Here is a 20,509-nt window from a genome sequence, read left to right as displayed (position 1 = left end):
GCCTGGGTTGCAGGCCAATTCCCAGCAGGGGACCCACGGGGGACAACCATACATTGATATATCTCTCCTTCTCTTCCCCTCTAAGGATAAATAAATAAAATCTTTAAAAAAAAAAAAAAAGAAAGGTCACCAGGTCAATTCCCAGTCAGGGCACATGTCTGGGTTGTGGGCCAGGTCCCCAGCTGGAGCATGCAAGAGGCAACCAAATCTCTCATATGTTGATGTTTCTCTTCCTCTCTCCCTTCCCCTCTCTCTAAAATATATGGAATCTTTAAAAGTAAAAATAAACAATAAACCCAGTACATGCTCTGTGGAGATGGTCAGGTGGATGGAAAACTGGCCGTCTCTGTGTGGGGAGAAAGGGATATGCAGGGAGCTGACTTTTTTATGCTTCTTGGCACAAGATCAACCAGATGAACTTGTTCAGAATTTCTGTTTGGGATGGAAGAATTAAGCAAGTCAGAGCTCAGAAGCCAGATGGCCCTGAGGGCGCACGAGAGAGGGTGGGTCAGGATAGCTTCTGCCCAGACAGGCCTTGAAGACACAGCCCCCACCTTGCTCCCCCCACCCATGCCCTCCAAGATGGGAATGCCCTGGGGCTACCCCGTATTCCCCCTATTTAGCTGTCTAGCCCCTCTAATATTCCAGCTACCACCCAGTTATGAAAGAGCATGAACTAAGGCCTAGACAAGGAAAGGCAACCTGGCCAGGATGCAATGGAGGCAGGCTGAGAACCAGCCCCATGACTTGTGGTTTTCCAGCAGCCCGAGGTGGCTCTGGGCTCATCAGACTGGTACTACTTGATGCAATGTGCTTACGACGTGACAAGCCAGACGTCTGCACTTTTGCTTGCTGGGCATATGTCATTTGGAAGCTGCCTTGCAATGGTTTATGAAGGCAGATGGGGAAATACTGGCTTGAATGGAGAGGCATCCCCAGCCTGTTGCCATAACCTCCTCCCAGCTGGGAACGTGAGACTGATCTGAACCCCTGGCTGAAAGTGATCCCGCAGCCTGGCACCGGGCCAGCTCTCCACAGGGTTCACAGCAGAACCTGCCAGGCACACTGGGATTCCTGGCCCCTCTGCCTTAATTATGCAAAACCAGCTCAGGCCTCTCCAGCAGGGAATTGTCCTTGGGTTCCATATTATCCAGCATGGGAATAAGCCCCTGTGAGGAGACGGGTCAGACAGAATTAGCCCAGGGCAAGCAATTCCAGTAAACAGTGGGGAAGACACTTGTCTCCTTTATTGAACAGCTGCAGGGGCACCTTGGCGCTGACCAGGCAGCAGGAGGAGGAGCAAACAGGCAAGCAGGTGGGCGCAGGGAGATGCTTCTCTTACTTCCAATTCTTGAAGAATTGCTTGAAGATGGGACTCTCACGGCCCTGGGGCAGAATCTCCACCTGCGGGGACATCAGGGAAATATCTTGCTCATCTCTTTCCATCTCTGCCTCCTCCAGGCAAAGCCAGAGCCACGGAGGAGGGTGCTAGGCACCAGGCCAGAGTCCATGCAGTCCAGGCCAAGGGTGCCCCTCCAGATAAGACAAGAGATGAGAAGCATTACAGACACAGCTGAGGAAAGAGACTGCTTCCAGGACAAAGGTGAGGCTTGACAGATGCACCAATTACAGATGAGCCTTACCAGCTCACCTTGAAATGACTTGTGGCATCGCCGAGCTTGGGTGAGAAAGGGCCGTCCCAGCTCGGGGCAATGGCCCAGGAGAGGCACACAAGCTGCCCAAAGGCAAACCCACTCTCTGGGCTCCCAAGGCAGTGCTGCCCAACATCCTTTTAGAAAATAATATGTACGTTTTAAGGATAGAGAAGGGCTTCCCCACTGGGGGAGTCTGGTAGGGAGGCCTGACTGTTCCCGACTGTGTCTGAGGCCTTCCTGCCCTTCTTGTCCCATCTGAGGGGCAGGAGGCCATAGGGAGGCCCCAGAGGAAGGCTGGGGCACCAGGTGTTGCCTCACCTGAGTGTTTGGGGCATATCGCATGCGAGAGATGAAGTCCTCAGCCACCTGGAGGGCCGCCTGCCGCTCCTTCTCATTAGCTTTCCGCCCTGGATCAGAGGAAGGAGATTTTTCACAAGAGCAGGAACACTTTCTACCCCACATGCCATTTTTCTTCAGGAGACTTAAGGGGGTCCACAGAATGGCTGGCAACTTTTAAAACAAACGGACCAGGAGGTGCTGAGAATGCTGAGGAGCTCCCTGGAGGTGCAGAGTCAGCCCCCCGACACTTCTCCCAACCTGGTGGCTCCAGGCCAGTTGGAAACCGCTCCTCTGCCTGCTCTCATCACCCAAACCTGTTCAGACCAGGGCCACAGGAGCAGTCACAAGGACTAGTGTGCCCTGACGCCGAGGTGTAGAGCCGTGGCCCCAGGACCCCGCGACTCCAGGACCCCTGCCTCTTGAGCCCCAACCGCTCCATTATCAAGCCTTCTTCATACAACTGACTGGGACAGAAGGACGATTTCTTCCAGTCTCACTCCCTTAATGCCAGAGAGCAGACAAGGGCTAACAGTTATGCCAATGAAGGGCACATAAAAAGGAAGACACCAGAGTCCATTCTCGCCTTTACGCAGTCCCTGTAACACAAAATGGGCTCCAGCTTAAGGCATTTTTCCAAGGCAACAATGTGGTCAACTGTGGTTGGTTCTCCAGAGCTGAAAACAAACATATCAAATCTTGTGGTGAGGGACCCCCCACCCCCGAGACTTAATACCCAGCCTCACTGTAGTTTCAACCTCTCATAGGAGTGGAATTTTAAGATGAGGTTTCCTGGTAGCACCAGTGAGGGAATCTGGCTGGTAAGACCCCTGCCTGCCCCAAGGGAAAGTGGCCTTGCCTAAAACAATCTGTTCTTTTCACTTTGTCCCACTCTCTTATTCTTTTCTTTTACCCAAATCTGAGTATGTATTTATTGACTTAAGAGTAAGCAAGACAGAACATCAATCAGTTGCCTCCCGCACACACCCCATCGAGGGATCGAACCCACAACCTGGGTATGTGCCCAGGACTCAAACCCACAACAGTTTGGTATACAGGACGGCGCTCCAATCAACTGAGCCACCCGGCCAGGGCCGTCCCACTCTTTCTGCCTATGGAGACTTCCACTTGGTGCAGCTCCTCTCAGTACCTTTCCTCAGCACCGCAGCTGGGATGCAGCCTTGTCCACGATCTTTAAATTTACCAGCTGAAGTTTTGTTCATTAACACTAACTGCAGAACCAGCTCAAACTGGCCTTATCCTGTTTCTAACATGAAACTGAGCTGTTTTTCGGGGTCAACAAAACAAAATGGTTAAGTCATTAAGCCAAAGTATTCAGAGAAAATTTTGACTGTCAGTAACACCCGGTACCAGTTTGCCCCCAACCTCATGGAACCAAAAAAGCTGAGATGTGACTGGGACTTGATCGTGGGGATCTTTTCAGAATCAAAGGGTCTGTTGTCCAGAAAGGTCGGGAGCTGAAGTCCTCCAGCTGAAACCTGCCCTGCCGGCACTTCCCCGAAGCGACAGTATTATCACCTAGTAGCCACCACACTTAGAACACCTAACCCTTCTCTGTCTTCTGACCAAGCGAGGGCTGCAAATTCTTCCTGGCCTTGGTTGACCCCACAGATATTTACTGAGCAAACACATTATACCATCAAGACACTAGAGATGATATGGCCCCTGCTTTCAAGCAGTTTAAACGCTGGTCGGGGAGGTAAGGCGTGCTGGAACGGCAAGTGTGGAGGAGGCGCAAGGCTCCCGGGGTCCCTCGGACGCCCGGTTCTGTTCAGCACTTCAGTCAGACCACAGGCCTCCACACAAGTGTTTCTCTGTCCAACCAAAACAATGTCTCGGAAAGACAAGTTCTGCTCACGCACTACCCACTGGATAAAGTGAGATTTAATGTATCTAAAATTCCTGTTACACCTCAAGGCAGAATGGCAGGAACAGGGTGCTGGGGGCTTCTCGGGCTTCAGCCCAGACCTAGTGAATCAGAACAAAGGGAGTGGGAAAGGGGTTGTCCAGCGCTCTGTTTTCCCAGGCCCTCAGCCCTCAGATATGCTAAAGGTCAGAACAGTTGCCTAGAATTTAGGGGATGGGAACAGAACAGAGAACACCCTCAGCCTGGAGGTCAGGTCTGGAGTATTAGCTCCCAGAGGCTGTCTTCTGAAAGCGGCCAGGCAGGCCCAGGTCCCAGGCTGGAGAGCAGGAGCCTCACGTACCCTTCCAGATGTAGATCTTGCCACAGAGTCCGTTGTCCAGCACAAAGCAGTCATCAGGTATCAGCAAGTCAAGGGCAAAGGGGCTAGAGTCAGCCACCTTGGTCAGGTGCATCTGTCCAGTGGCATCAGAGACCTTGGGAAAGATGTGTTGAAACAATATAAACACGGACACTTTAAAAAGGGGTTGAAGCTGAGGTCCCAGAGAACTGCTTTGCACATACATTCCTCAAACTTTTGGAATGTTAAATAGGACAAAGTAACATTTAGAAGAGGCCTAAGCAACTCCGTATTTCCAAGAACTGTTTGCAAAGATAACAAGAAAGCAGGTATGGTGCCGACTGGACTGATGACTACAAGGCGGAAAATTAAAAACATTCAGAATTAGCAGCACTGTTTCATTATCTGTTCTGACAGAACGGCCTTCTTTCTGTTGAGGCAACTGTCCCCCTTCCCTTTCTCACAAACACCCTTTGCCTTTGTCTCCTAATTGCAACACTCTGGGCTCCTGCCTGAATCAGTGAGTCCCCAACAGCTATTCTTTTGATTTCAAATACATGCTCGGTGCCTCTCAGTTTGAAAGGCCTTTATATCTTCAGGTTAACACAGATGAGCAGTGTGGGATCGGCCTCCTCCTCCCAACACACGGTCCTAACCTCTGTCCAAGGAGGGGGCTGCCGGCCTGCACCACAGCCCGCTCCACTGCCCAGGCCCAAGTAGCATGCAGGGGGCAGGGAGAAAAGCTCCAATGGGCAAATCCTGGGCAACACTCCCCCCCTCACATCACGCTCATCACTGCAGCCCAGAGGCACCAAATCTGTCTGGAAATTAAGTGGACTCCACATTACACATAAATGTTAAGATGTCAAAAAGTAAAGCTCAACATCTCCTTCAATTCTCCTCCAAAAATGGGCTGGAAGTGCAACAGCGTATGTCTCCTCAGGACGGCCAGACACCCCTCCCCTTCCCCTCCTCCTCTCCCTCCCAGGCCCGGGTAAACCGCCCTGGTGCCTGGACCACCAAACTGCCCACAGCTCTCTCCTCTCCCTTCGGCCCGTGGTGCATCAGGCTCCCGCCCCCTGCCTGGGCCCCAGGGCAGGTCCAGAACACCCACCTTGTACAGAGCCGCAGCCTGGGCATTAGTCTGGTCAGCTGTGAGGTCTTCCTCAGGGCTGCCCTCCTTCAGGGCAGGCTTGGTGCCCAGGACCTGCAGGAGTCAGGGCAGGTCAGGTTTCCAGGGGTTCCTGTGCACCTGTCCCAGACCTTCCCCACCCATCACACTCAGGGCCACTGGCTCTGAAGGGGCAAACTGTCCTGCGCAAGGGTACCCAGTAGAGGTGAGTGAGGGCTCACTGCCGCCCCACCTGCCAGGCCACCGGTCCATCTGCCCACAGGGGCACTTTACTCTGAATCACGAGGCCCCCTACAAGCAGTGGCCCAGATGTTCCCCCGCCCAATCTGTGGCCAAATGCCTTCATGTCCCCAAGCTGGTCACAGCCTCTCAGCAGCTTCCAAGCAGAGGCCACCCACCCCAATGTCCCCTCTACCTGGGTCATCTCGGCAGGCTCCTCCCCATCGGTAATGATCTCCACCTGGGCCTTGCCCTGCCGCTCACTGTCCCGGATGGCCAAGGCCAGGTCCCGCGCCTTGTTGCGCTCCAGGATGTTGGACTTTCCACCACACCAGACGAAGATGCTCTGAAGGCGAGTGGGAGGCCCGGGTTAAAGAAGGCCTGAGAAGGGTCACGACAACACTCCGCAAGAGTATTTCTCCGCCCAGCCCCTCGGCTCCCTCTGCTGTTTTTCTGCACATCACTTATCAGCATATGTTCCAATGTCTTTATCTTTTACATAATCTAGCTCCCCCGAGTAAGCTTCATTAGGGCATGAGTGTTTTGTTTCGTTTTGCTTTGTTCACTGCTGTATGCCCAGCGCTAAAACAGACTGGCACATATTTAGGCAAAAAATAACTACTTACTTACTTACTTACTTACTTACTTAATGAATGAATGAATGAGTGAATGCCATCCCTGAGCATCCAACCTGCACCCTGCCAGGCACGGCCCTCATCTCCTCTCCCTAGCTGGTCCTCCCGCCTCCATCTCACTGCTTCCAGTCACTCCAAACGGTTCCTGGGTGGACCTTCCTGCCCCAAATCTTCACCACAGGAGGTGGTCCAGACTTCTCGGGCTCCTCCTGGGACTCCCCCTCCTTGGCAATTGCGATCCCATGGCTCCTGTCCCCCCACCCTGTCCTCGCTGTTAACATGCAAGTCTACATCCTTCCCCTCCTCAGTGCCTCAGCTCACCTGTCCCTTTGCCTGGAATGGTTTTTCCCCTCCAGGGAAGGTCTAGTCAAATGGCAGCTTCCTGGGACAACGGCTTTGGCTCAGGTTTAAGAGTCCCTCCCTGCCCAAGCTCCTCCAGCACATGCCCCTGCCTCTCTTAGAACTCTCATTGCATCCTGCCATGGATTACCGCAAGTGACAGGCCAGGCCTTGGCTGCCTCCCCAGGGCAAGCAATTAGTGGTCCCTGGGCTGGCTCAGAGTAGGCATCTCAGACTCACTGAGTGAAAGGAGGAGTGAATAAATTAATGAACGGTCCGGCAGGCAGCTAACTCAGAGGTCCAAGGGCTCTAAAAGGAGGTAGGCTCCAGTGCTAGAGGCAATGGCTAGATAGCAAAGGGAGGTTTCTAAGGCTGGAGCAGCCCCACTTGGAATGACTTACAGCTTCTCTCAACTCCTCTCCTTCTCCCCCGGCCTCCTGGTCCCTGCTCTTTTAGAGATGGTGCCCGTACCGAGGGCTCCGTCCCAGTCTGCTGACCCACCTGGCCCAGGTCCAGAATGAAGCAGTCCCCTGTGTTGAAGCTGTCCCAGCTCAGGGCTCGCTCAGTGGCACGGATGTTCTTCTTCCCCTTCACTTGGTAGAGTTTCCTGATGGCAGCTGGGGTGGCCTCCGGGGAGATCTTGTGAAATGCTGACTCCACTCCACCTTCCTGCAGCCCAGATGGCCAGCCTGAGTGGGCTGGCGGGAGGCCCGGGGCCCTCCAAACCCCATCCCACAGGGAGACGGGCAGAAAGGTAGGGAGGCCCAGGCCCCGAGGGACCCGGGCCTTCCGTAGGGTGAGAACCAGGTGGAAGGGGGGCAGGCCGAGAGAAGCCGCAGGGTGGGCTGACCTGGTACTTGAGGCCCCTCGGGAAGTAGCTCATGAAGAGGTCGGACTCGTTGCCCTGCACCTCGCGGTGCTGCACGGGCCGCTCCCCCAGCAGGGTGTTGAGGTGCACAGCCAGCACGGCGCAGGCCCCCTGCTCATCCCGGGATGACTGCTGGCCTGGGGCGGTGGGAGGGGGCAGGGCCAGGCCCGTGAGACCCACGCCAGCCCGGAGGGCCCTGATGCCCCCTACCCTGCAGCCCCTCACCTATCCACAGGTGCAGGTGGGACAGCTCTTCTGGGCCATTGTGAAGCACTAGATAGGAGTCCCCCGAGAAGAAAACGCCATGGTTCTCGTAGGCTACTGGCACCGGCTTCAGCTTCTCCACCCGCCACACATGCAGGCCAGGGTCCTTCACTGATGCCGGAAATGGAGAACTGCTGTGGGAGGAGACAGGGTCGGCCTCGAGCAGTGAGATGCTGCAGGCCTGGGGAGGAGGGGTGCCGGGAGGAGAGGCAGCCCTTGGAAACGAAAGAGGGAGGGTGCAAGGGGATGGGGGCACTGCATACCTCTGGGGGATGGGTGCATACATGCTGCTTCCGGATCTGGAAAGACAGAAAAAGCCATCATCATTACAAATGCCACCCTTCACATTGGTCCGGGGAGGCCCCTGCAGGTGACCCAGTGCGGTCATATTTATCAGCCACTTCACCTCCAAGAGCCAAGAGGTTATCCCTGGCTCCGTTATACACGCGAAGAAACAGAAGCTCAGAGAGTCTTAAGTCCCAAGTCACGCAGCTGGTGAGGGGCAAGGGGAAACCAGGTCTCAGGCTCCTGGGCCAGCTGTGGCCACCCAGCCACCTCTCCTCTGCTTCCAGACCTGGAACTCCGGGCCTGGCGTGAGGCTGGAATACAGTTCTCTCGGCAAGAACTGCTTATGTTACAAAAGTCTAAAATCAATTACTTAGGTATTACAAAAGAGGAAAAGCAAATTAGACCCCAAATAATCAAAAGAAAATAAGTAATAAAAATGAGAGCAGAGATTAATAGAAAACAACATATAAAATAGGCAATTCCTTGAAGGATACAAATTATGAAAGTTCACTTAAGAGAAACAGATTAGAGCCCCAGCTGGTGTGGCTCAGTGGATTGAGTGCCGGCCTGCAAACCAAAAGGTCACTGGTTCGATTCCTAGTCAGGGCACATGCCTGGGTTGTGGGTCAGGTCCCCAACTAGGGGTATGCAAGAGGCAACTGATTGATGTATTTCTCATATGTCAATGTTTCTCTCCCTTCCTTCCCCTCTCTGTAAAAATAAAATCTTTTTTAAAATTTATTTTTAGAAAGAGGGGGAGGGAGGGAGAAAGAGAGGAAGAGAAACATCAATGTGTGGTTGCCTCTCACATGGCCCTCGCTGGGGACCTGGCCTACAACCCAGTCATGTGCCCTGACTGGGAATTGAACCAGGGACCTTTTGGTTCAAAGCCTGTGCTCAATCCACTGAGCTACACCAGCCAGGGCAAGAAAATCTTTTTAAAAATTAAAAAATAAAGGTGAGCTGCCTTAAAAAAAAAAGAAATAGATTAGAAACAGTTCTAATACCTATTAAAGAAACTGAATTTGTACTTAAAAAATCTCAAGTCCAGATATGTTGTACTAAAAACTTAAGAAAGACATAACACCAATTCTATACAAACTCTTCCAGAAACTAGAAGAGAACACTTCCAATTTACCCTACATTGTCAGCATTATCCCACTATGACAAGACCAGATAAATATATTACAGCAAAGAAAATTAGACCTACATCACTCCTGAACACAAAGCACAAAACACTCCCACTTACAGAATTCAATAATATAAAGGATAAAACACGTTACTAAATGGGCATTTAGCTGTGGAATGCAAAGTTGGTTTAACACCTGAAAACCAATCAGTATAATCACCCTATTAACTATTTCTTTATTTTTGTGTTTTTTTAAGTGTAGGTCCATTTATCTATCTCTTTATTTTTATCTCAACAGATGCAGCAAAAGCAGTTAGCAAAATTCTACACCCATTCCTGATTTTAAAAAAAATCTTTCAAAACAAAAGAAAATCAAACAACCTCCCCAAAAAGAAACAAACAAAGAGAACTTATGGCAAACTTCCTTTTTTGAAAAGACATCTACCAAAACCAGAAAAACAAAACAAACAAACCAAAAAAACCCTACAGCTAACAGACTTAGTATTTATTGAATACCTTCCCTCAGTCTAAACTCCTTCCAAGGAATCTCACCCACCCCCAGGCATCAGCTGTCCTTTCTATATATCCAGCTCCGCTTAGATGCCAGGATGATGAACATCTTTATTCTGTAGGTCAGTGACAGAAACCTCTTTTGGACAAAAATTATTTAAGGAAAAATATGCTAAAGACAAACGCTTAAAAATATCTTTTTATTTTACTTTATATATTTTATTTTTTAGATAGAGGGGAAGGGGAGGAGAAAGAGAGGAAGAGAAACAATAACTGTGGTTGCCTCTTGTGCATCCCCCACTGGGGACCTGGCCCGCAACCCACACGCATGTACCCTGACTGGGAATCAAACCAGCAACCCTGTGGTTCGCAGGCCAGTGCTCAATCCACTGAGCCACACCAGCCAGGGCTTCAAAAGTATCTTTTTAAAAAAAGATTTTATTTATTGAGAATGGAAAAAGAAAGCTGAGAGGTAATTACACTTTCCTTCCTTGCACGGTATGGAAGTCTGACAACCAAGGAGTTAAAGAAGAAACATTCATCCAGACCGGTAGGAGAGACAGAGAAGACATGTGGCAAGGCGGAGGCTGGAGGACTGGGTGGTCCCACATTCACGTGTAGATAAATGGGGAGTAAGACAGACCATACAACCCAGGGTTCCAGTGTGCAGAAATGAAGCCTCCAAACTTCTGGCTGAAAAAGCACGTGGGGCCGGTGGTAGCAGGAGAAACTGCCAGTCTCTTGAAATCAGGAAGAGAGCCACGCGAGGCATTGTTCCCTCTCTGAGCCCTTTCCCACACAGTGCCACAACACTGCAACATGGGCTGCCCCTCCCTGGCTAATACGTAAGGCTCTGCCCCTTACAATGTAACAGGTGCTCTGAGACAAAGAAATACAGTCCAAATGAAAGAACTGATCAAAACTCCAAACAAAGAACTAAGCAACGAGGAGATAGCCAACCTATCAGATGCAGAGTTCAAAACACTGGTAATCAGGATGCTCACAGAAATGGTCAAGTATGGTCACAAAATAGAGGAAAAACTGAAGGCTATGCAAAATGAAATAAAGAAAAATATAGAGCCCTGGCTGGTATGGTTCAGTGGATGGAGCGCTGGCCTTCGAATCAAGGGTCGCTGGTTTGATTCCCAGTCAGGGTACATGTCTGGGTTTTGGGACAGTTTCCCACTAGGGGGTGCACAAGAGGCAACCACACATTGATGCTTCTCTCCCTCTCTTTCTCCTTACCTTCCCCTCTGTCTAAAAATAAATACATATTTAAGACTTCCAGCCAAGATGGAGGCATAGGTGGAAACACTGTGCCTCCTCGCACAACCAAGTTTAAAGACAACAAAGTTTTAGCAACAAAAACACAGACAAAACACAGAAAATTGAACTGTATGGAAGTTTGACAACGAACAGTTTATTCAGACTGGCAAGAGGGGCGGAGTCAGTGGCAGGCGGGGTTGCGCAGGAGGGATCAGCCAGACAGGCCTGGGCCCCAGTGACAGGAATTAGAGCCTGAAAGCACCAATTGGAAGGACTTTCAGGGTCGAGGTGCTGAGAGAAGCTCCCAGGCTCACAGAGAGTTCGTTGGAGAAACCCACTGGGTCCTGGAGGGTGCACAAGCCCACACACCTGGGAACCAGCACCAGAAGGGCCCAATTTGCTTGTGGGAAGCAGCAGAGGAGACAGAAATCTGAGAGAGTGGAACAAACACCATTGCCCCCCTCTGACCCCGCCCTCACATACAATATCAGAACCCAGTGACTGGGTCGCCTCACCCTGGTGAATACCTAAGGCTCTGCCCCTCTTATGTAATAGGTGCAAACAGACCAAAACATTATGGCTCAAGCAGAAAAAGAGCTCAAAGCCCCAGAGCCAATAAATCTAAGCAATCAAGAGATAGCTAACCTTTAAGATGCACAGTTCAAAACACTGGTGATCAGGATGCTCACAGAACTGGTTGATTTCAGCCACAAATTAGAGGAAGAAATGAAGGCTAAATTAATTGAAATGAAGGGAGATGCACAGGAAACCAATAGTGATGGAAAGGAAACTGGGACTCAAATCGAGGGAGTGGACCAGAAGGAGGAAAGAAACAACCGAACAGAAAAGAATGAAGAAACAAGAATTCAAAAAAATGAGGAGAGGCTTAGGAACCTCCAGGACATCTTTAAACGCTCCAACATCCAAATTATAGGGGTACCAGAAGGGGAAGAGGAACAGCAACAGGTGGAAAACTTATTTGAACAAATAATAAAGGAGAACATCCCCAATCTGGCAAAGGAAATAGACTTCCAGGAAATCCAGGAAGCTCAGAGAGTCCCAAAGAAGTTGGACCCAAGGAAGAACACACCAAGGCACATCATAATTATATTAGCCAAGATTAAAATGAAGGAGACAATCCTAGAAGCAGCAAGAGATAAGGGGACAGTCACCTACAAAAAAGTTCCCATCAGACTGTCAGCTGATTTCTCAAGAGACCTTACAGGCAAGAAGGGTCTGGAAAGAAGTATTCCAAATCATGAACTCCAAAGACTTACATCCAAGATTGCTCTGTCCAGCAAAGCTTTCATTTCGAATGGAAGGGCAGATAAAGTGCTTCTCAGATAAGGTCAAGTTCAAAGAGTTCATCATAACCAAGCCCTTATTATATGGAATGTTAAAGGGATTTATCTAAGAAAAAGAAGATTAAAAAGATTAACAGTGAAAGGACAGCAAACTCACAGTTATCATCAACCACAACTAAAACAAAAGCAAACTAAGAGGACAGCTAGATCAGGAGCAAAACCATAGAAATGAAGATAACATGGAAGGTTAGCAACAGGGGAGTGGGAGAAGGAGAAGGGGGGAGAAGGTACAGAAAATAAGTAGCATAGATGGTAGGTAGAAAATAGATAGGGGGAGGGCAAGAATAGTAGGGGAAATATAGAATCTAAAGAACTTGAGACACGTGGTCATAAACTAAAGGGGGGGAATGGTGGGGGAAGGGGTGTGCAGGGTGGAGGGGAATGAAGGGAGGAAATAGAACAACTGTAATGGCATAATTAATAAAATATATTTTTAAAAAAATGCAGACCCTACACCAGCAAAAATTGCAGCATGATTTATGCTGTGCTCTGAACAGCATTTTATTTATTTATTTAATTTTTTAGACTTTTTTTTTTTTTTTTTACTTTTTTAGAGAGAGGAAGGGAAGGAGGGAAATATCAATGTATGGTTGCCTCTCGTGAGTCCCCTGCTGGGAACTGGCCTGCAACCCAGGCATGTGCCCTGACTGGGAATCGAACCGCGATCATGTGGTTCACAGGCCCGCGCTCAATCCACTGAGCTACACCAGCCAGGGCTGAACAGCATTTTTATAAAGTGAGGCCCAGTCATGCGGCATAGGGGCCTGGGCACTGGAGGGTGAAAGGCGAACTGGCACCATCAGGAGATTCTTGGGGGCTGGGGAAGCAAAGGACAGTCTTTGGGGAGGTGGACGGAAGAGCAGAGGGAATGAGTCTGAGTGGCAGACAGCGGGACAAATGGGAGCAGTGGTAATGGGTGTAAAATACCACCTGAATTATGACTTCCCTTTTCCAACTTACAACATAGCCAATGGCATTTTGTGGGGAAGGACACTTCCCCAAAGGGGGAGGCAGGGAGGGCAAGGTTTGGAAGCAGGAACCTGTAACATTTCTGCATCCCACAGAGAGTCACATGCTGTGCCCACACCCCCCTTAATGGGCAGCCAGCCTGTGACTCACATCGGAAGTGGTGAGGCAGCAGCCCTCAGCCCAAACGGGAAGGGGGGGGACGCTCAGAGCAGAGTTGGTGTGAACAAGAGGGCCAGTGGTCAGCTTCACTCTTTATCACTCTGTTACTGATCTGAGAACTCAGGCTGTAACTCAAAAGCAAGCAGCCCGCAGGCAGGCGAGGCCCCAGGCCTGGAAAGCCACTGCGTGGTCTTGATGAAAGGGGTTGGGCGGCCTGCTCCTCCATCAACCTGGCCCTGCACCTTGGCCACCAGCGAGAGCTACCTCAGGATCTCATGAAAACAGGGATGCCCAAACCCCGACGTGGAGATCTGCATTCCATGGGTCTGGAGAGGGGCCTGTGCACCAGCACCTTGAACTTATGCTGCAGGTGATTCTGATGCTGCCAGTTAACTGTGCAGAGCTGGGTCTCAGTTGCCTGCCTGTGAGAATGACCCGAAGGGCTGTAAAAAGTCCAGATGCCCAGGCCACATAGCTGACCAGTTAAAATCAGACGGAGACCCTGGCTGGTGTGGCTCACTGGAATGAGTGCTGGCCTGAGAACCAAAAGGTTGCCAGTTCGAATCCCAGTCAGGGAGCATGGGTTGCAGGCCAGGTCCTCAGTAGGGGATGTGCGAGAGACAACTAACTAATCAATGTACTTATACATCAGTGTTTCTCTCCCTCTCTCATACATCAATGTTTCTCTCCCTCTCTCCCTCCCTTCCCCTCTCTCTAAAAATAAATAAAATCAGAAACTCTAGGACATTCCCACTCCCACTGCCCCTTGGATCCCCGCCAGCCTGCTGCTCCAAGAGCTCACAGGCGAGGGTCCACCTCACCTCTGGCCTTTCACTCTCTCCTGCCCTCCCAGCCCCTCTGCCCAAGCACACAGCTCCTTGAGCTTCCTCACTGCACACCTCCCTCCTCGCGTCCGTCAAAGCCCCCTCCTCTCTAGGTCCAGGTCAAGTCCCAGCTGTCCAAGGAGAATGCCAGAATATACAGTGGCCTTGGCCTTGTCTGGGAGTTCTCCGAGCCCTCACCTGGGAACACACACTTCAGTCCCTGCTTGCAGGCTCCCTTCTAGTAGGACCCGACACCTTCAAGTCTCAACCAGAGGAGGGACATGCCTGATACTCCTGCATTCCTCCAGCAGCCCCCGAAAGGCTCCACTCAATCCCATCCACAGTCTATGCAGGGAGTGTGGCACTGGGCAGGATGGGGTCGGGGGACTGAAATGAAAACCACCACCTGTGGCTCAGTCTCCCAGGACAGGCCACGAAGCAGGGAGCTGTCACAACCACTGGGACCGCAGATGTCAGAGAATCACATGTCAGCATTACAAGGGGCCTTACTGCTTATCTAGTCTTACTCCACATCCGCCCCTCATACACACACAGCGCAGAAATCCCCTCTGTAGCATCGCTCTCTGTTCTCTGCATCACAAGGCAGCCTCTTCTACACCTCTTCCGTCGCAGCCTTGGCCTTTCCCCACTCTGCCCAGTACAGTGAGTCATGGGCCTGCCTGCCTTTCCTGCTAGACTCTGAGGGCCTTTTGGGCAGGGACTGATTCTAGCTGGAACCTCACACTGTGCCTGACACCCTACAGGGGCTCGGAGAATGTGTTTAATTAACTGGACTTGCTGGGCTTGGATAACTGGACCAAATGGAGGCTGAGAGCACAGGATTTCAACAGGCTGAGCCAGGACAGGCAGAAAGCAGGACTAGGGATCCACTCAGACTTTCCTGGGGCAAAGGTTAGGGGAGGATGCGTGCACAGGAACCCGTCTTTGACCACACACAGAGGATGAGGTGGCAGCGGGGTCTTGCTGATAGGCCTACCTTTAAGGCAATCAATGCTTGGAGGCTGTCGAAATGACAAAAGCCCCTGGTGGATATCTTTGCTCCCTGATTCCATTGATCCCTGACAGGTTCCTTCACCGCCCAGTCCCCATTTGTCCCTGGTTGTGAAATAAAACAGTCCCTACACCTCTCCCTCAGAGGGAGGAGTGAGTATCAGCACTGGAAACGACACCCGATCCTCCCAGTCTGGGATGGGAAGCATTCAGGGAAGCCGGGTCCACAGGCTTTGTTCAAAGGCTCCTCAGCCAGTTCTCTCACCAGCCAGGACCCCTATCCTTCCCTCTGCTCCACCTTCACCTCCCTCTCAGAATCCTACCCCAGGCAGCCAGTCAGACCCTTCGCTGGGGTCTTGCTGAATTTGCAAGATAATAAACTGGAATTCAAATGCTTGGCCTGCTCCTCCAGCCCCTGCCCCAACCACTCTGGCCCACTTATCTACAGTCACACCACAGTCCTTAGGGACAGGTATCCTCAAATCTGAATGTACTTCCTGGCTGGCCGAGGGCCTTCAGGAGTCCAGCCAGCCCTCACCTGCCCACCTAGGGGAGTCCCGGCCAGCCACTGCCCAGCCTACTCTCACCTTTTCTGCTGCAGCTCTGCTTCCTCTTCTGCTTTGCAGGCTCTAATTCCTCAAATCTTGCCCCACCCAAGCCTCTCACTTCCTTCTGACTCCTCTATTGCTACTCCACCCCTGCCCCACCTCTGCCCCACCCCTGCTCCAACCCCTGCTCCAACCCCAGCTCGAGCTGAGCCGGGGCTGGTTCTAGAGAAGCACCCACAGCGAGGCTGAACATCCGCCCCAGCCCTGGTCAGGACGTCCCCAGAGGCTTTAGCCAGTTGCCAGCCCCTCCTCCAGGGTCAGCACCTCTGAATCTGTGACCAGTGAGAAGAGCCACACACAAACAGGAAAGCCACCTGTTCCCTGTTCCCCACTCACCAGCCTCAGGCAGGCCCAGTCTGCCCAGAGCCAGCCTCTGCTGGGTCAGTCACTTTTTTGGGTGGCGTTACTGCCTCTGCAGTTACTTTTTCCTCCTCCCTGACTTGTCTTTTTCCTTGCTCTGAATGCATTTTTTTAATTTTAATTAATTTTTAGAGAGAGAGAGAGAAACATCTTTCCATTGCTCCACTGATTTATGCATTCATTGCTTCTTGCGTGTGCCCTGACCAGGGATCAAACCCCTAAGCTTGCTGTATTGGGACGAGGCTCTAACTAACTGAGCTATAAGGCCAGGGCTAAATATTTTTTTTCTTTTCACGCCAGAGAGGTAACATGCTGATGCCATCACAAGGTCTGAGGGAGGCACATCCCACACAAGAGCATGCACACCCACCCAATCATCACTCTACGAACTACATAAGAATCCTGAATGCATTTAATGTTTTTTTTAAAGCTCAGCCCCAAGGCCCTCGGAATATTCTTTACTGATTCTATACTGTGTCCTGCATGCTGGAGGCCTTTCATGTCTACTCTCGGTCAGTCTGTCATTCATTCATTCACCACCTGTTCACTGTCTGTCGCACAGTCTCCACACCAGGCCCTCTAAGGCACAGCCATAACAGTAAGTGTGGTTCTGGCTTCACCCAGGGACAAGCAGCTTGCCTACATCACATCCATAGGACCCTAGAGTGGGCTGGTCCAACACCCTTGCTCGTTTTCCAGAGAAAGAAACTGAGGCCCTGAGAACACAAGTGAGTTGCCCACAGTCACATAGGGAGCAGGAGGCAGAGCGAGGGAAGCTTCCATTCCATTCTGAATCCAGGCGGAAGCGGAAGGGGAGCTCAAGTGAGCTCCAGGAGAAAGTGAACACCCAGCTACCCAGGGACTCAGCCAGGCCTGCCCTGGCCCAGGGCTGGTCAGCAGGATAGCCAGAGACAAGGCTCAGCCTTCAGCAAGGCCCCACCCAGGAGGAGATAGTGTGGGCAGTGGAACTAAATCAATCCGTGTGTTAAAATTTCTGGACCAGAGCAAGATGAGCAGTTAAATGTTCTCTTCAAAGAAACACAACCTCTAGCTGGTAGCTGCGTGTCTGAGCAGCTCCCGCGGCAAACTGCTGGCTTTAAAAATAGGGTAATCTAGGTAGGAACTCTAGCAGGGCCTCATCCCCAGGAGAACCAGAGGCTGGGCAGATAAACTGGTGCAGCGGAAAGAGGTGGACAGTTTGGCTACTTACTGGCTGTGCTTCCTGGGGCAATAACTTTCTGGAGCCTCCGTGTGCCCTATCTGTAAAATAAGAATGACGATAAATGTGAAGATTATGAGATGGTATAATTAATGAGCAAATAATAGATGCTTAATAAACCTGGACTTTTTTCTCTTGTCAACACTGAGAATTTACCAAGGGGACCTCAGTAAATGGGCACAGCATCTTGGGAAGCAAGGCCCCTGGCGCCCCCTCCAGCGCAGAGAGATGGATATAAACTACAGATCGTCCCTCCTCGCCTCTGCCCCCCACTCCCACCACAGCACCTCAGTCCACTCTCCTCTGCACCCGCACAGAACCCGGGTGGCTCTTAGTTCCGGCCTCTGTGTGCCCGCCTGGGGCACAAGGATGAGGACTCACTGTTCTCTACACTGACGCCTTACCTGGGTAAAGATGACCCCCTCCACCACCACCACAGGGGGAGGGAAGAGGTTTGCAAATTAAGAGAGAAAGGAGTAGATCTACCACACTCGAAGAAGGTACAAGATTCTAAAACTTGTTTCTCCTAGACTCACATTTTTCCTCCCTGTCCGGTCTGCCCCAGCAGGAATGCTCCGTTTGTCCCAAGCGAAGTAAAATAAAAGCTTTCTTTAGCAAGGACCCGCCCTCTCCCGCCCCTCCTTACGGGAAGCCAGGAGACATTCGTCACGCGGGGGAGCCCCAAAAAAGAGAGGGGGAGCGGGGCGCCCAAGGAGGCGGCCCCGAGGCAGCCAAACGCCGCTGAGCTGCGAAGGGGGGCCCCGGGAGCCCCAGCGCCCTAGCGGTCAGACCCTAAACGCAGCAGACCCGCTGGCCCTTCCGCGCCTGTGGTCCGGGACCCGAGTTAATGCGGGCGGTGAGTCAGAGGGCGGCGCCGGCCGCCTAAGCCACCTGGGGGCGCTGCTGAAAACTGGCCAGCCATTGTCTGCACAGTCCCTCCAATGGTCCCTCCCGGGACACTGGTGCAGAAACACCTACGATTGGGGCAGGTACTGAGAAAGCTGAGACAGCGATGCTGTGCGGAAAATGGCCTGAGACGGTTCTCCCTGGATCACAGCGAGGGTCACAATCCAGTCAGTCGGTGGAGCCTTGGCTCCGATCAAGTTATGACAGTTACTGTTCCTTGAGTGCCTACCCTGTGCTTTCTGCTTTAAACGTGATTTCCGCTGGTCCTCACACCCACCATCATTCCGCCTAAGAAATGAAGATTCGGGGAGGCTCAGAGAAGGTGGATGTCGATGTAAGAAACGTCCAAGCTTGTAGGAGGCTCAGAGTTGTAAATGTCAATGTAAGAAAAGTCCAAACTTGTAGAGAATTTTTATGAGTTTATTTGAGCCAAATTGACAATTTCTGGAAAGCAAAATCTCAACAAACTGGGCAAATAATCTAGAAAAGGGCAGTTTTAGGGCTTATTTTATACGTTGGAATCAAAGGAAGAGATTAAGGGGAGTTACATGAAAGTTATCGGTGGTAGATTAGGGAGAAAGCAAAGCAGGGGAATCTCTCAGATTGGGTGAGAGTAAAACAGAGACATGCACTGTGAGGGTGGTCAGTGACCGGGCTGGGAAAGAATCCAGGAAGAGAAGAAAGTGTAGCAGGGGCGTCCAGCCTTTTGGCATCTCTGAGCCACACTGGAAGAAAAGTTGTCTTGGGCCACACATTAAATACACTGAGACACATAATCACAAAAAATCTCGTAATGTTTTAAGTAAATTTACGATTTTGTGTTGGGCCACATTCAGGGCCATTCTGAGCTGTATGTCACCCGCTGGCTGCGGGCTCGACACCACTGGGTAGAGAGAAAAGATTTTATTCCCTCTCCAAGAAAGGAGAGGGGCATGGTGTAGAGAGACACACTAGCATTGAGGGGTGTGGCTTTGGACCTTTATTGGATTATAATTGGATAAAAAAGGGTAGGGGGCTGCTGACGTGTGGCCCCTGGGCTGTTGGGGTGTTGTAACGGAGGCTGCAGTCTGTCCCCACGTTATCTTCCGCCTGCGGCTGTGGGGAGCGGTTAGTCACGTCTGTTCTTGCCTTCAAGCTCAAAAGAGTAAAATGGCAGTTGTGTTTAACAGGTCAAAGCCCTGCTGGGCAAATCGCTGACTTTTTGTCCTTTCACATACTTCTCTTCCATTGGCGGGTACAGGGTAGTTAACATTTACAGCACATAGAGATGTTTGGGGGAACAAGACAACACGGAGGGGTTCTGTGGTCTCCGGCTCTGGTGGCAGGTGTGCCCTGAGGGGTCTGGAGATGCTCTGACATTTCAAAGGAATGTTAACTTTGATGCAAAGAGACAACAGACAGGCTCACTTAAGGTGAAGATTGACGTTTGTCAAGGAAGCCGCAGGCCCAGGACGTCACTACCAGCTATGACCTTCTTTTAGTTAGGAATTTTTATGTTCACATCATGCTGTGTGGTTACTTTTGGTCTCTGAGAATGTAAGGCCTGCCGTGAGGGCCGACCCTGAGTTTATCAGGTTTAGCGTGTGCCCCTTTTTTGTCCACACTTCCCCTTTGGGTCATAAATCAATCCAAAGATGCATTAGTGACCTTGATTGGATAATGTGGTCCCAGTGTCCCTTGGATGTCTTAGTGTCAGCATTTGTCTTGCTGAAGTGGTGAACCCTCGGGGATGGGGCAAGACCGTAACCTTGGGTAGAAGTCCAGGCTGAATTTCCCTCCAGACGGAAAGGCAGCGTTGAAGAAAAGGGGCCACATGTTACCCTGACAAGCTCAGGGGAGGCCTGTGAGCCGGCCTTACCAACTCAGGGACCTGACGTAACCACAGACGGTGGTCTGAAATGGAATTTCATTAACTGAAAGCAGTTCATGGCAGGAAAAATGCATGTCCTGGGCCAGTACTTCTCCCTAACAAAGGCCAGTCTTTACCTTAACTAAGCCTGTCTATGTCTTTCTGCATCTATGATAACAGACCTTTGGGATGTCAAGGTCACTTCCCTTTTCCCAAACTCCTGGGGCACAAGCTGAGACCACAACCCCCCTCATTGTTATTGTTGTCATGTTGATTGTTAACTGTTAACTATCCCTTACCCAAACATGTAGAAGAAGTATGTGTCTATCATTATACCTTTTATCCAATCCCAGAGGTTTCCCCACTTTGCTTTC

General features: G+C 51.1%; 1 protein-coding gene and 1 non-coding gene across 4 annotated transcripts; both read right to left on the bottom strand.

Moving 5' to 3' along the window:
• Positions 1-1,212: 1,212 nt before the first annotated feature.
• Positions 1,213-18,248, bottom strand: CAPG (capping actin protein, gelsolin like). 3 transcript variants are annotated; one of them, XM_053664700.1, is made up of 11 exons: positions 18,172-18,248; positions 17,372-17,421; positions 7,937-7,972; positions 7,635-7,807; positions 7,392-7,546; positions 7,043-7,210; positions 5,764-5,913; positions 5,331-5,423; positions 4,220-4,352; positions 1,974-2,062; positions 1,213-1,404 (listed from the first exon to the last, which is right to left on the bottom strand). In XM_053664700.1, the coding sequence occupies exons 3-11, from the start codon at positions 7,957-7,959 to the stop codon at positions 1,339-1,341; spliced, it is 1,050 nt and encodes a 349-aa protein (XP_053520675.1). In that variant the 5' UTR covers positions 7,960-7,972; positions 17,372-17,421; positions 18,172-18,248; the 3' UTR covers positions 1,213-1,338. The 3 variants fall into 3 exon arrangements, with proteins under 3 accessions (XP_053520675.1, XP_053520673.1, XP_053520674.1); XM_053664698.1 differs by lacking the exon at positions 18,172-18,248 and adding an exon at positions 17,917-18,018; XM_053664699.1 differs by lacking the exons at positions 17,372-17,421; positions 18,172-18,248 and adding an exon at positions 15,781-15,861.
• LOC119059909 (small nucleolar RNA U13) lies at positions 16,456-16,562 on the bottom strand. The gene has a single exon (XR_005084492.2). It is a non-coding gene; the product is annotated as a small nucleolar RNA U13 (small nucleolar RNA).
• Positions 18,249-20,509: the final 2,261 nt, after the last annotated feature.

This window comes from Artibeus jamaicensis, unplaced genomic scaffold (genome assembly GCF_021234435.1).
Source record: "Artibeus jamaicensis isolate MK-2021 breed Jamaican fruit bat unplaced genomic scaffold, CSHL_Jam_final contig_384, whole genome shotgun sequence".
Taxonomy (NCBI): domain Eukaryota; kingdom Metazoa; phylum Chordata; class Mammalia; order Chiroptera; family Phyllostomidae; genus Artibeus; species Artibeus jamaicensis.
Note: the sequence above shows the minus strand (reverse complement) of the source record. Positions and strands in the feature narration are given on the sequence as shown.

Coding starts and splice junctions, on each gene's coding strand:
- CAPG (XM_053664700.1), bottom strand. CDS start 7,959: ATGTATGCACCCATCCCCCAGAG. Junction 7,808..7,936: donor TATGCACCCATCCCCCAGAG/GTATGCAGTGCC, acceptor CTCCTCCCACAG/CAGTTCTCCATTTCCGGCAT. Junction 7,211..7,391: donor CGAGGGGCCTCAAGTACCAG/GTCAGCCCACCC, acceptor TCTGGGCTGCAG/GAAGGTGGAGTGGAGTCAGC.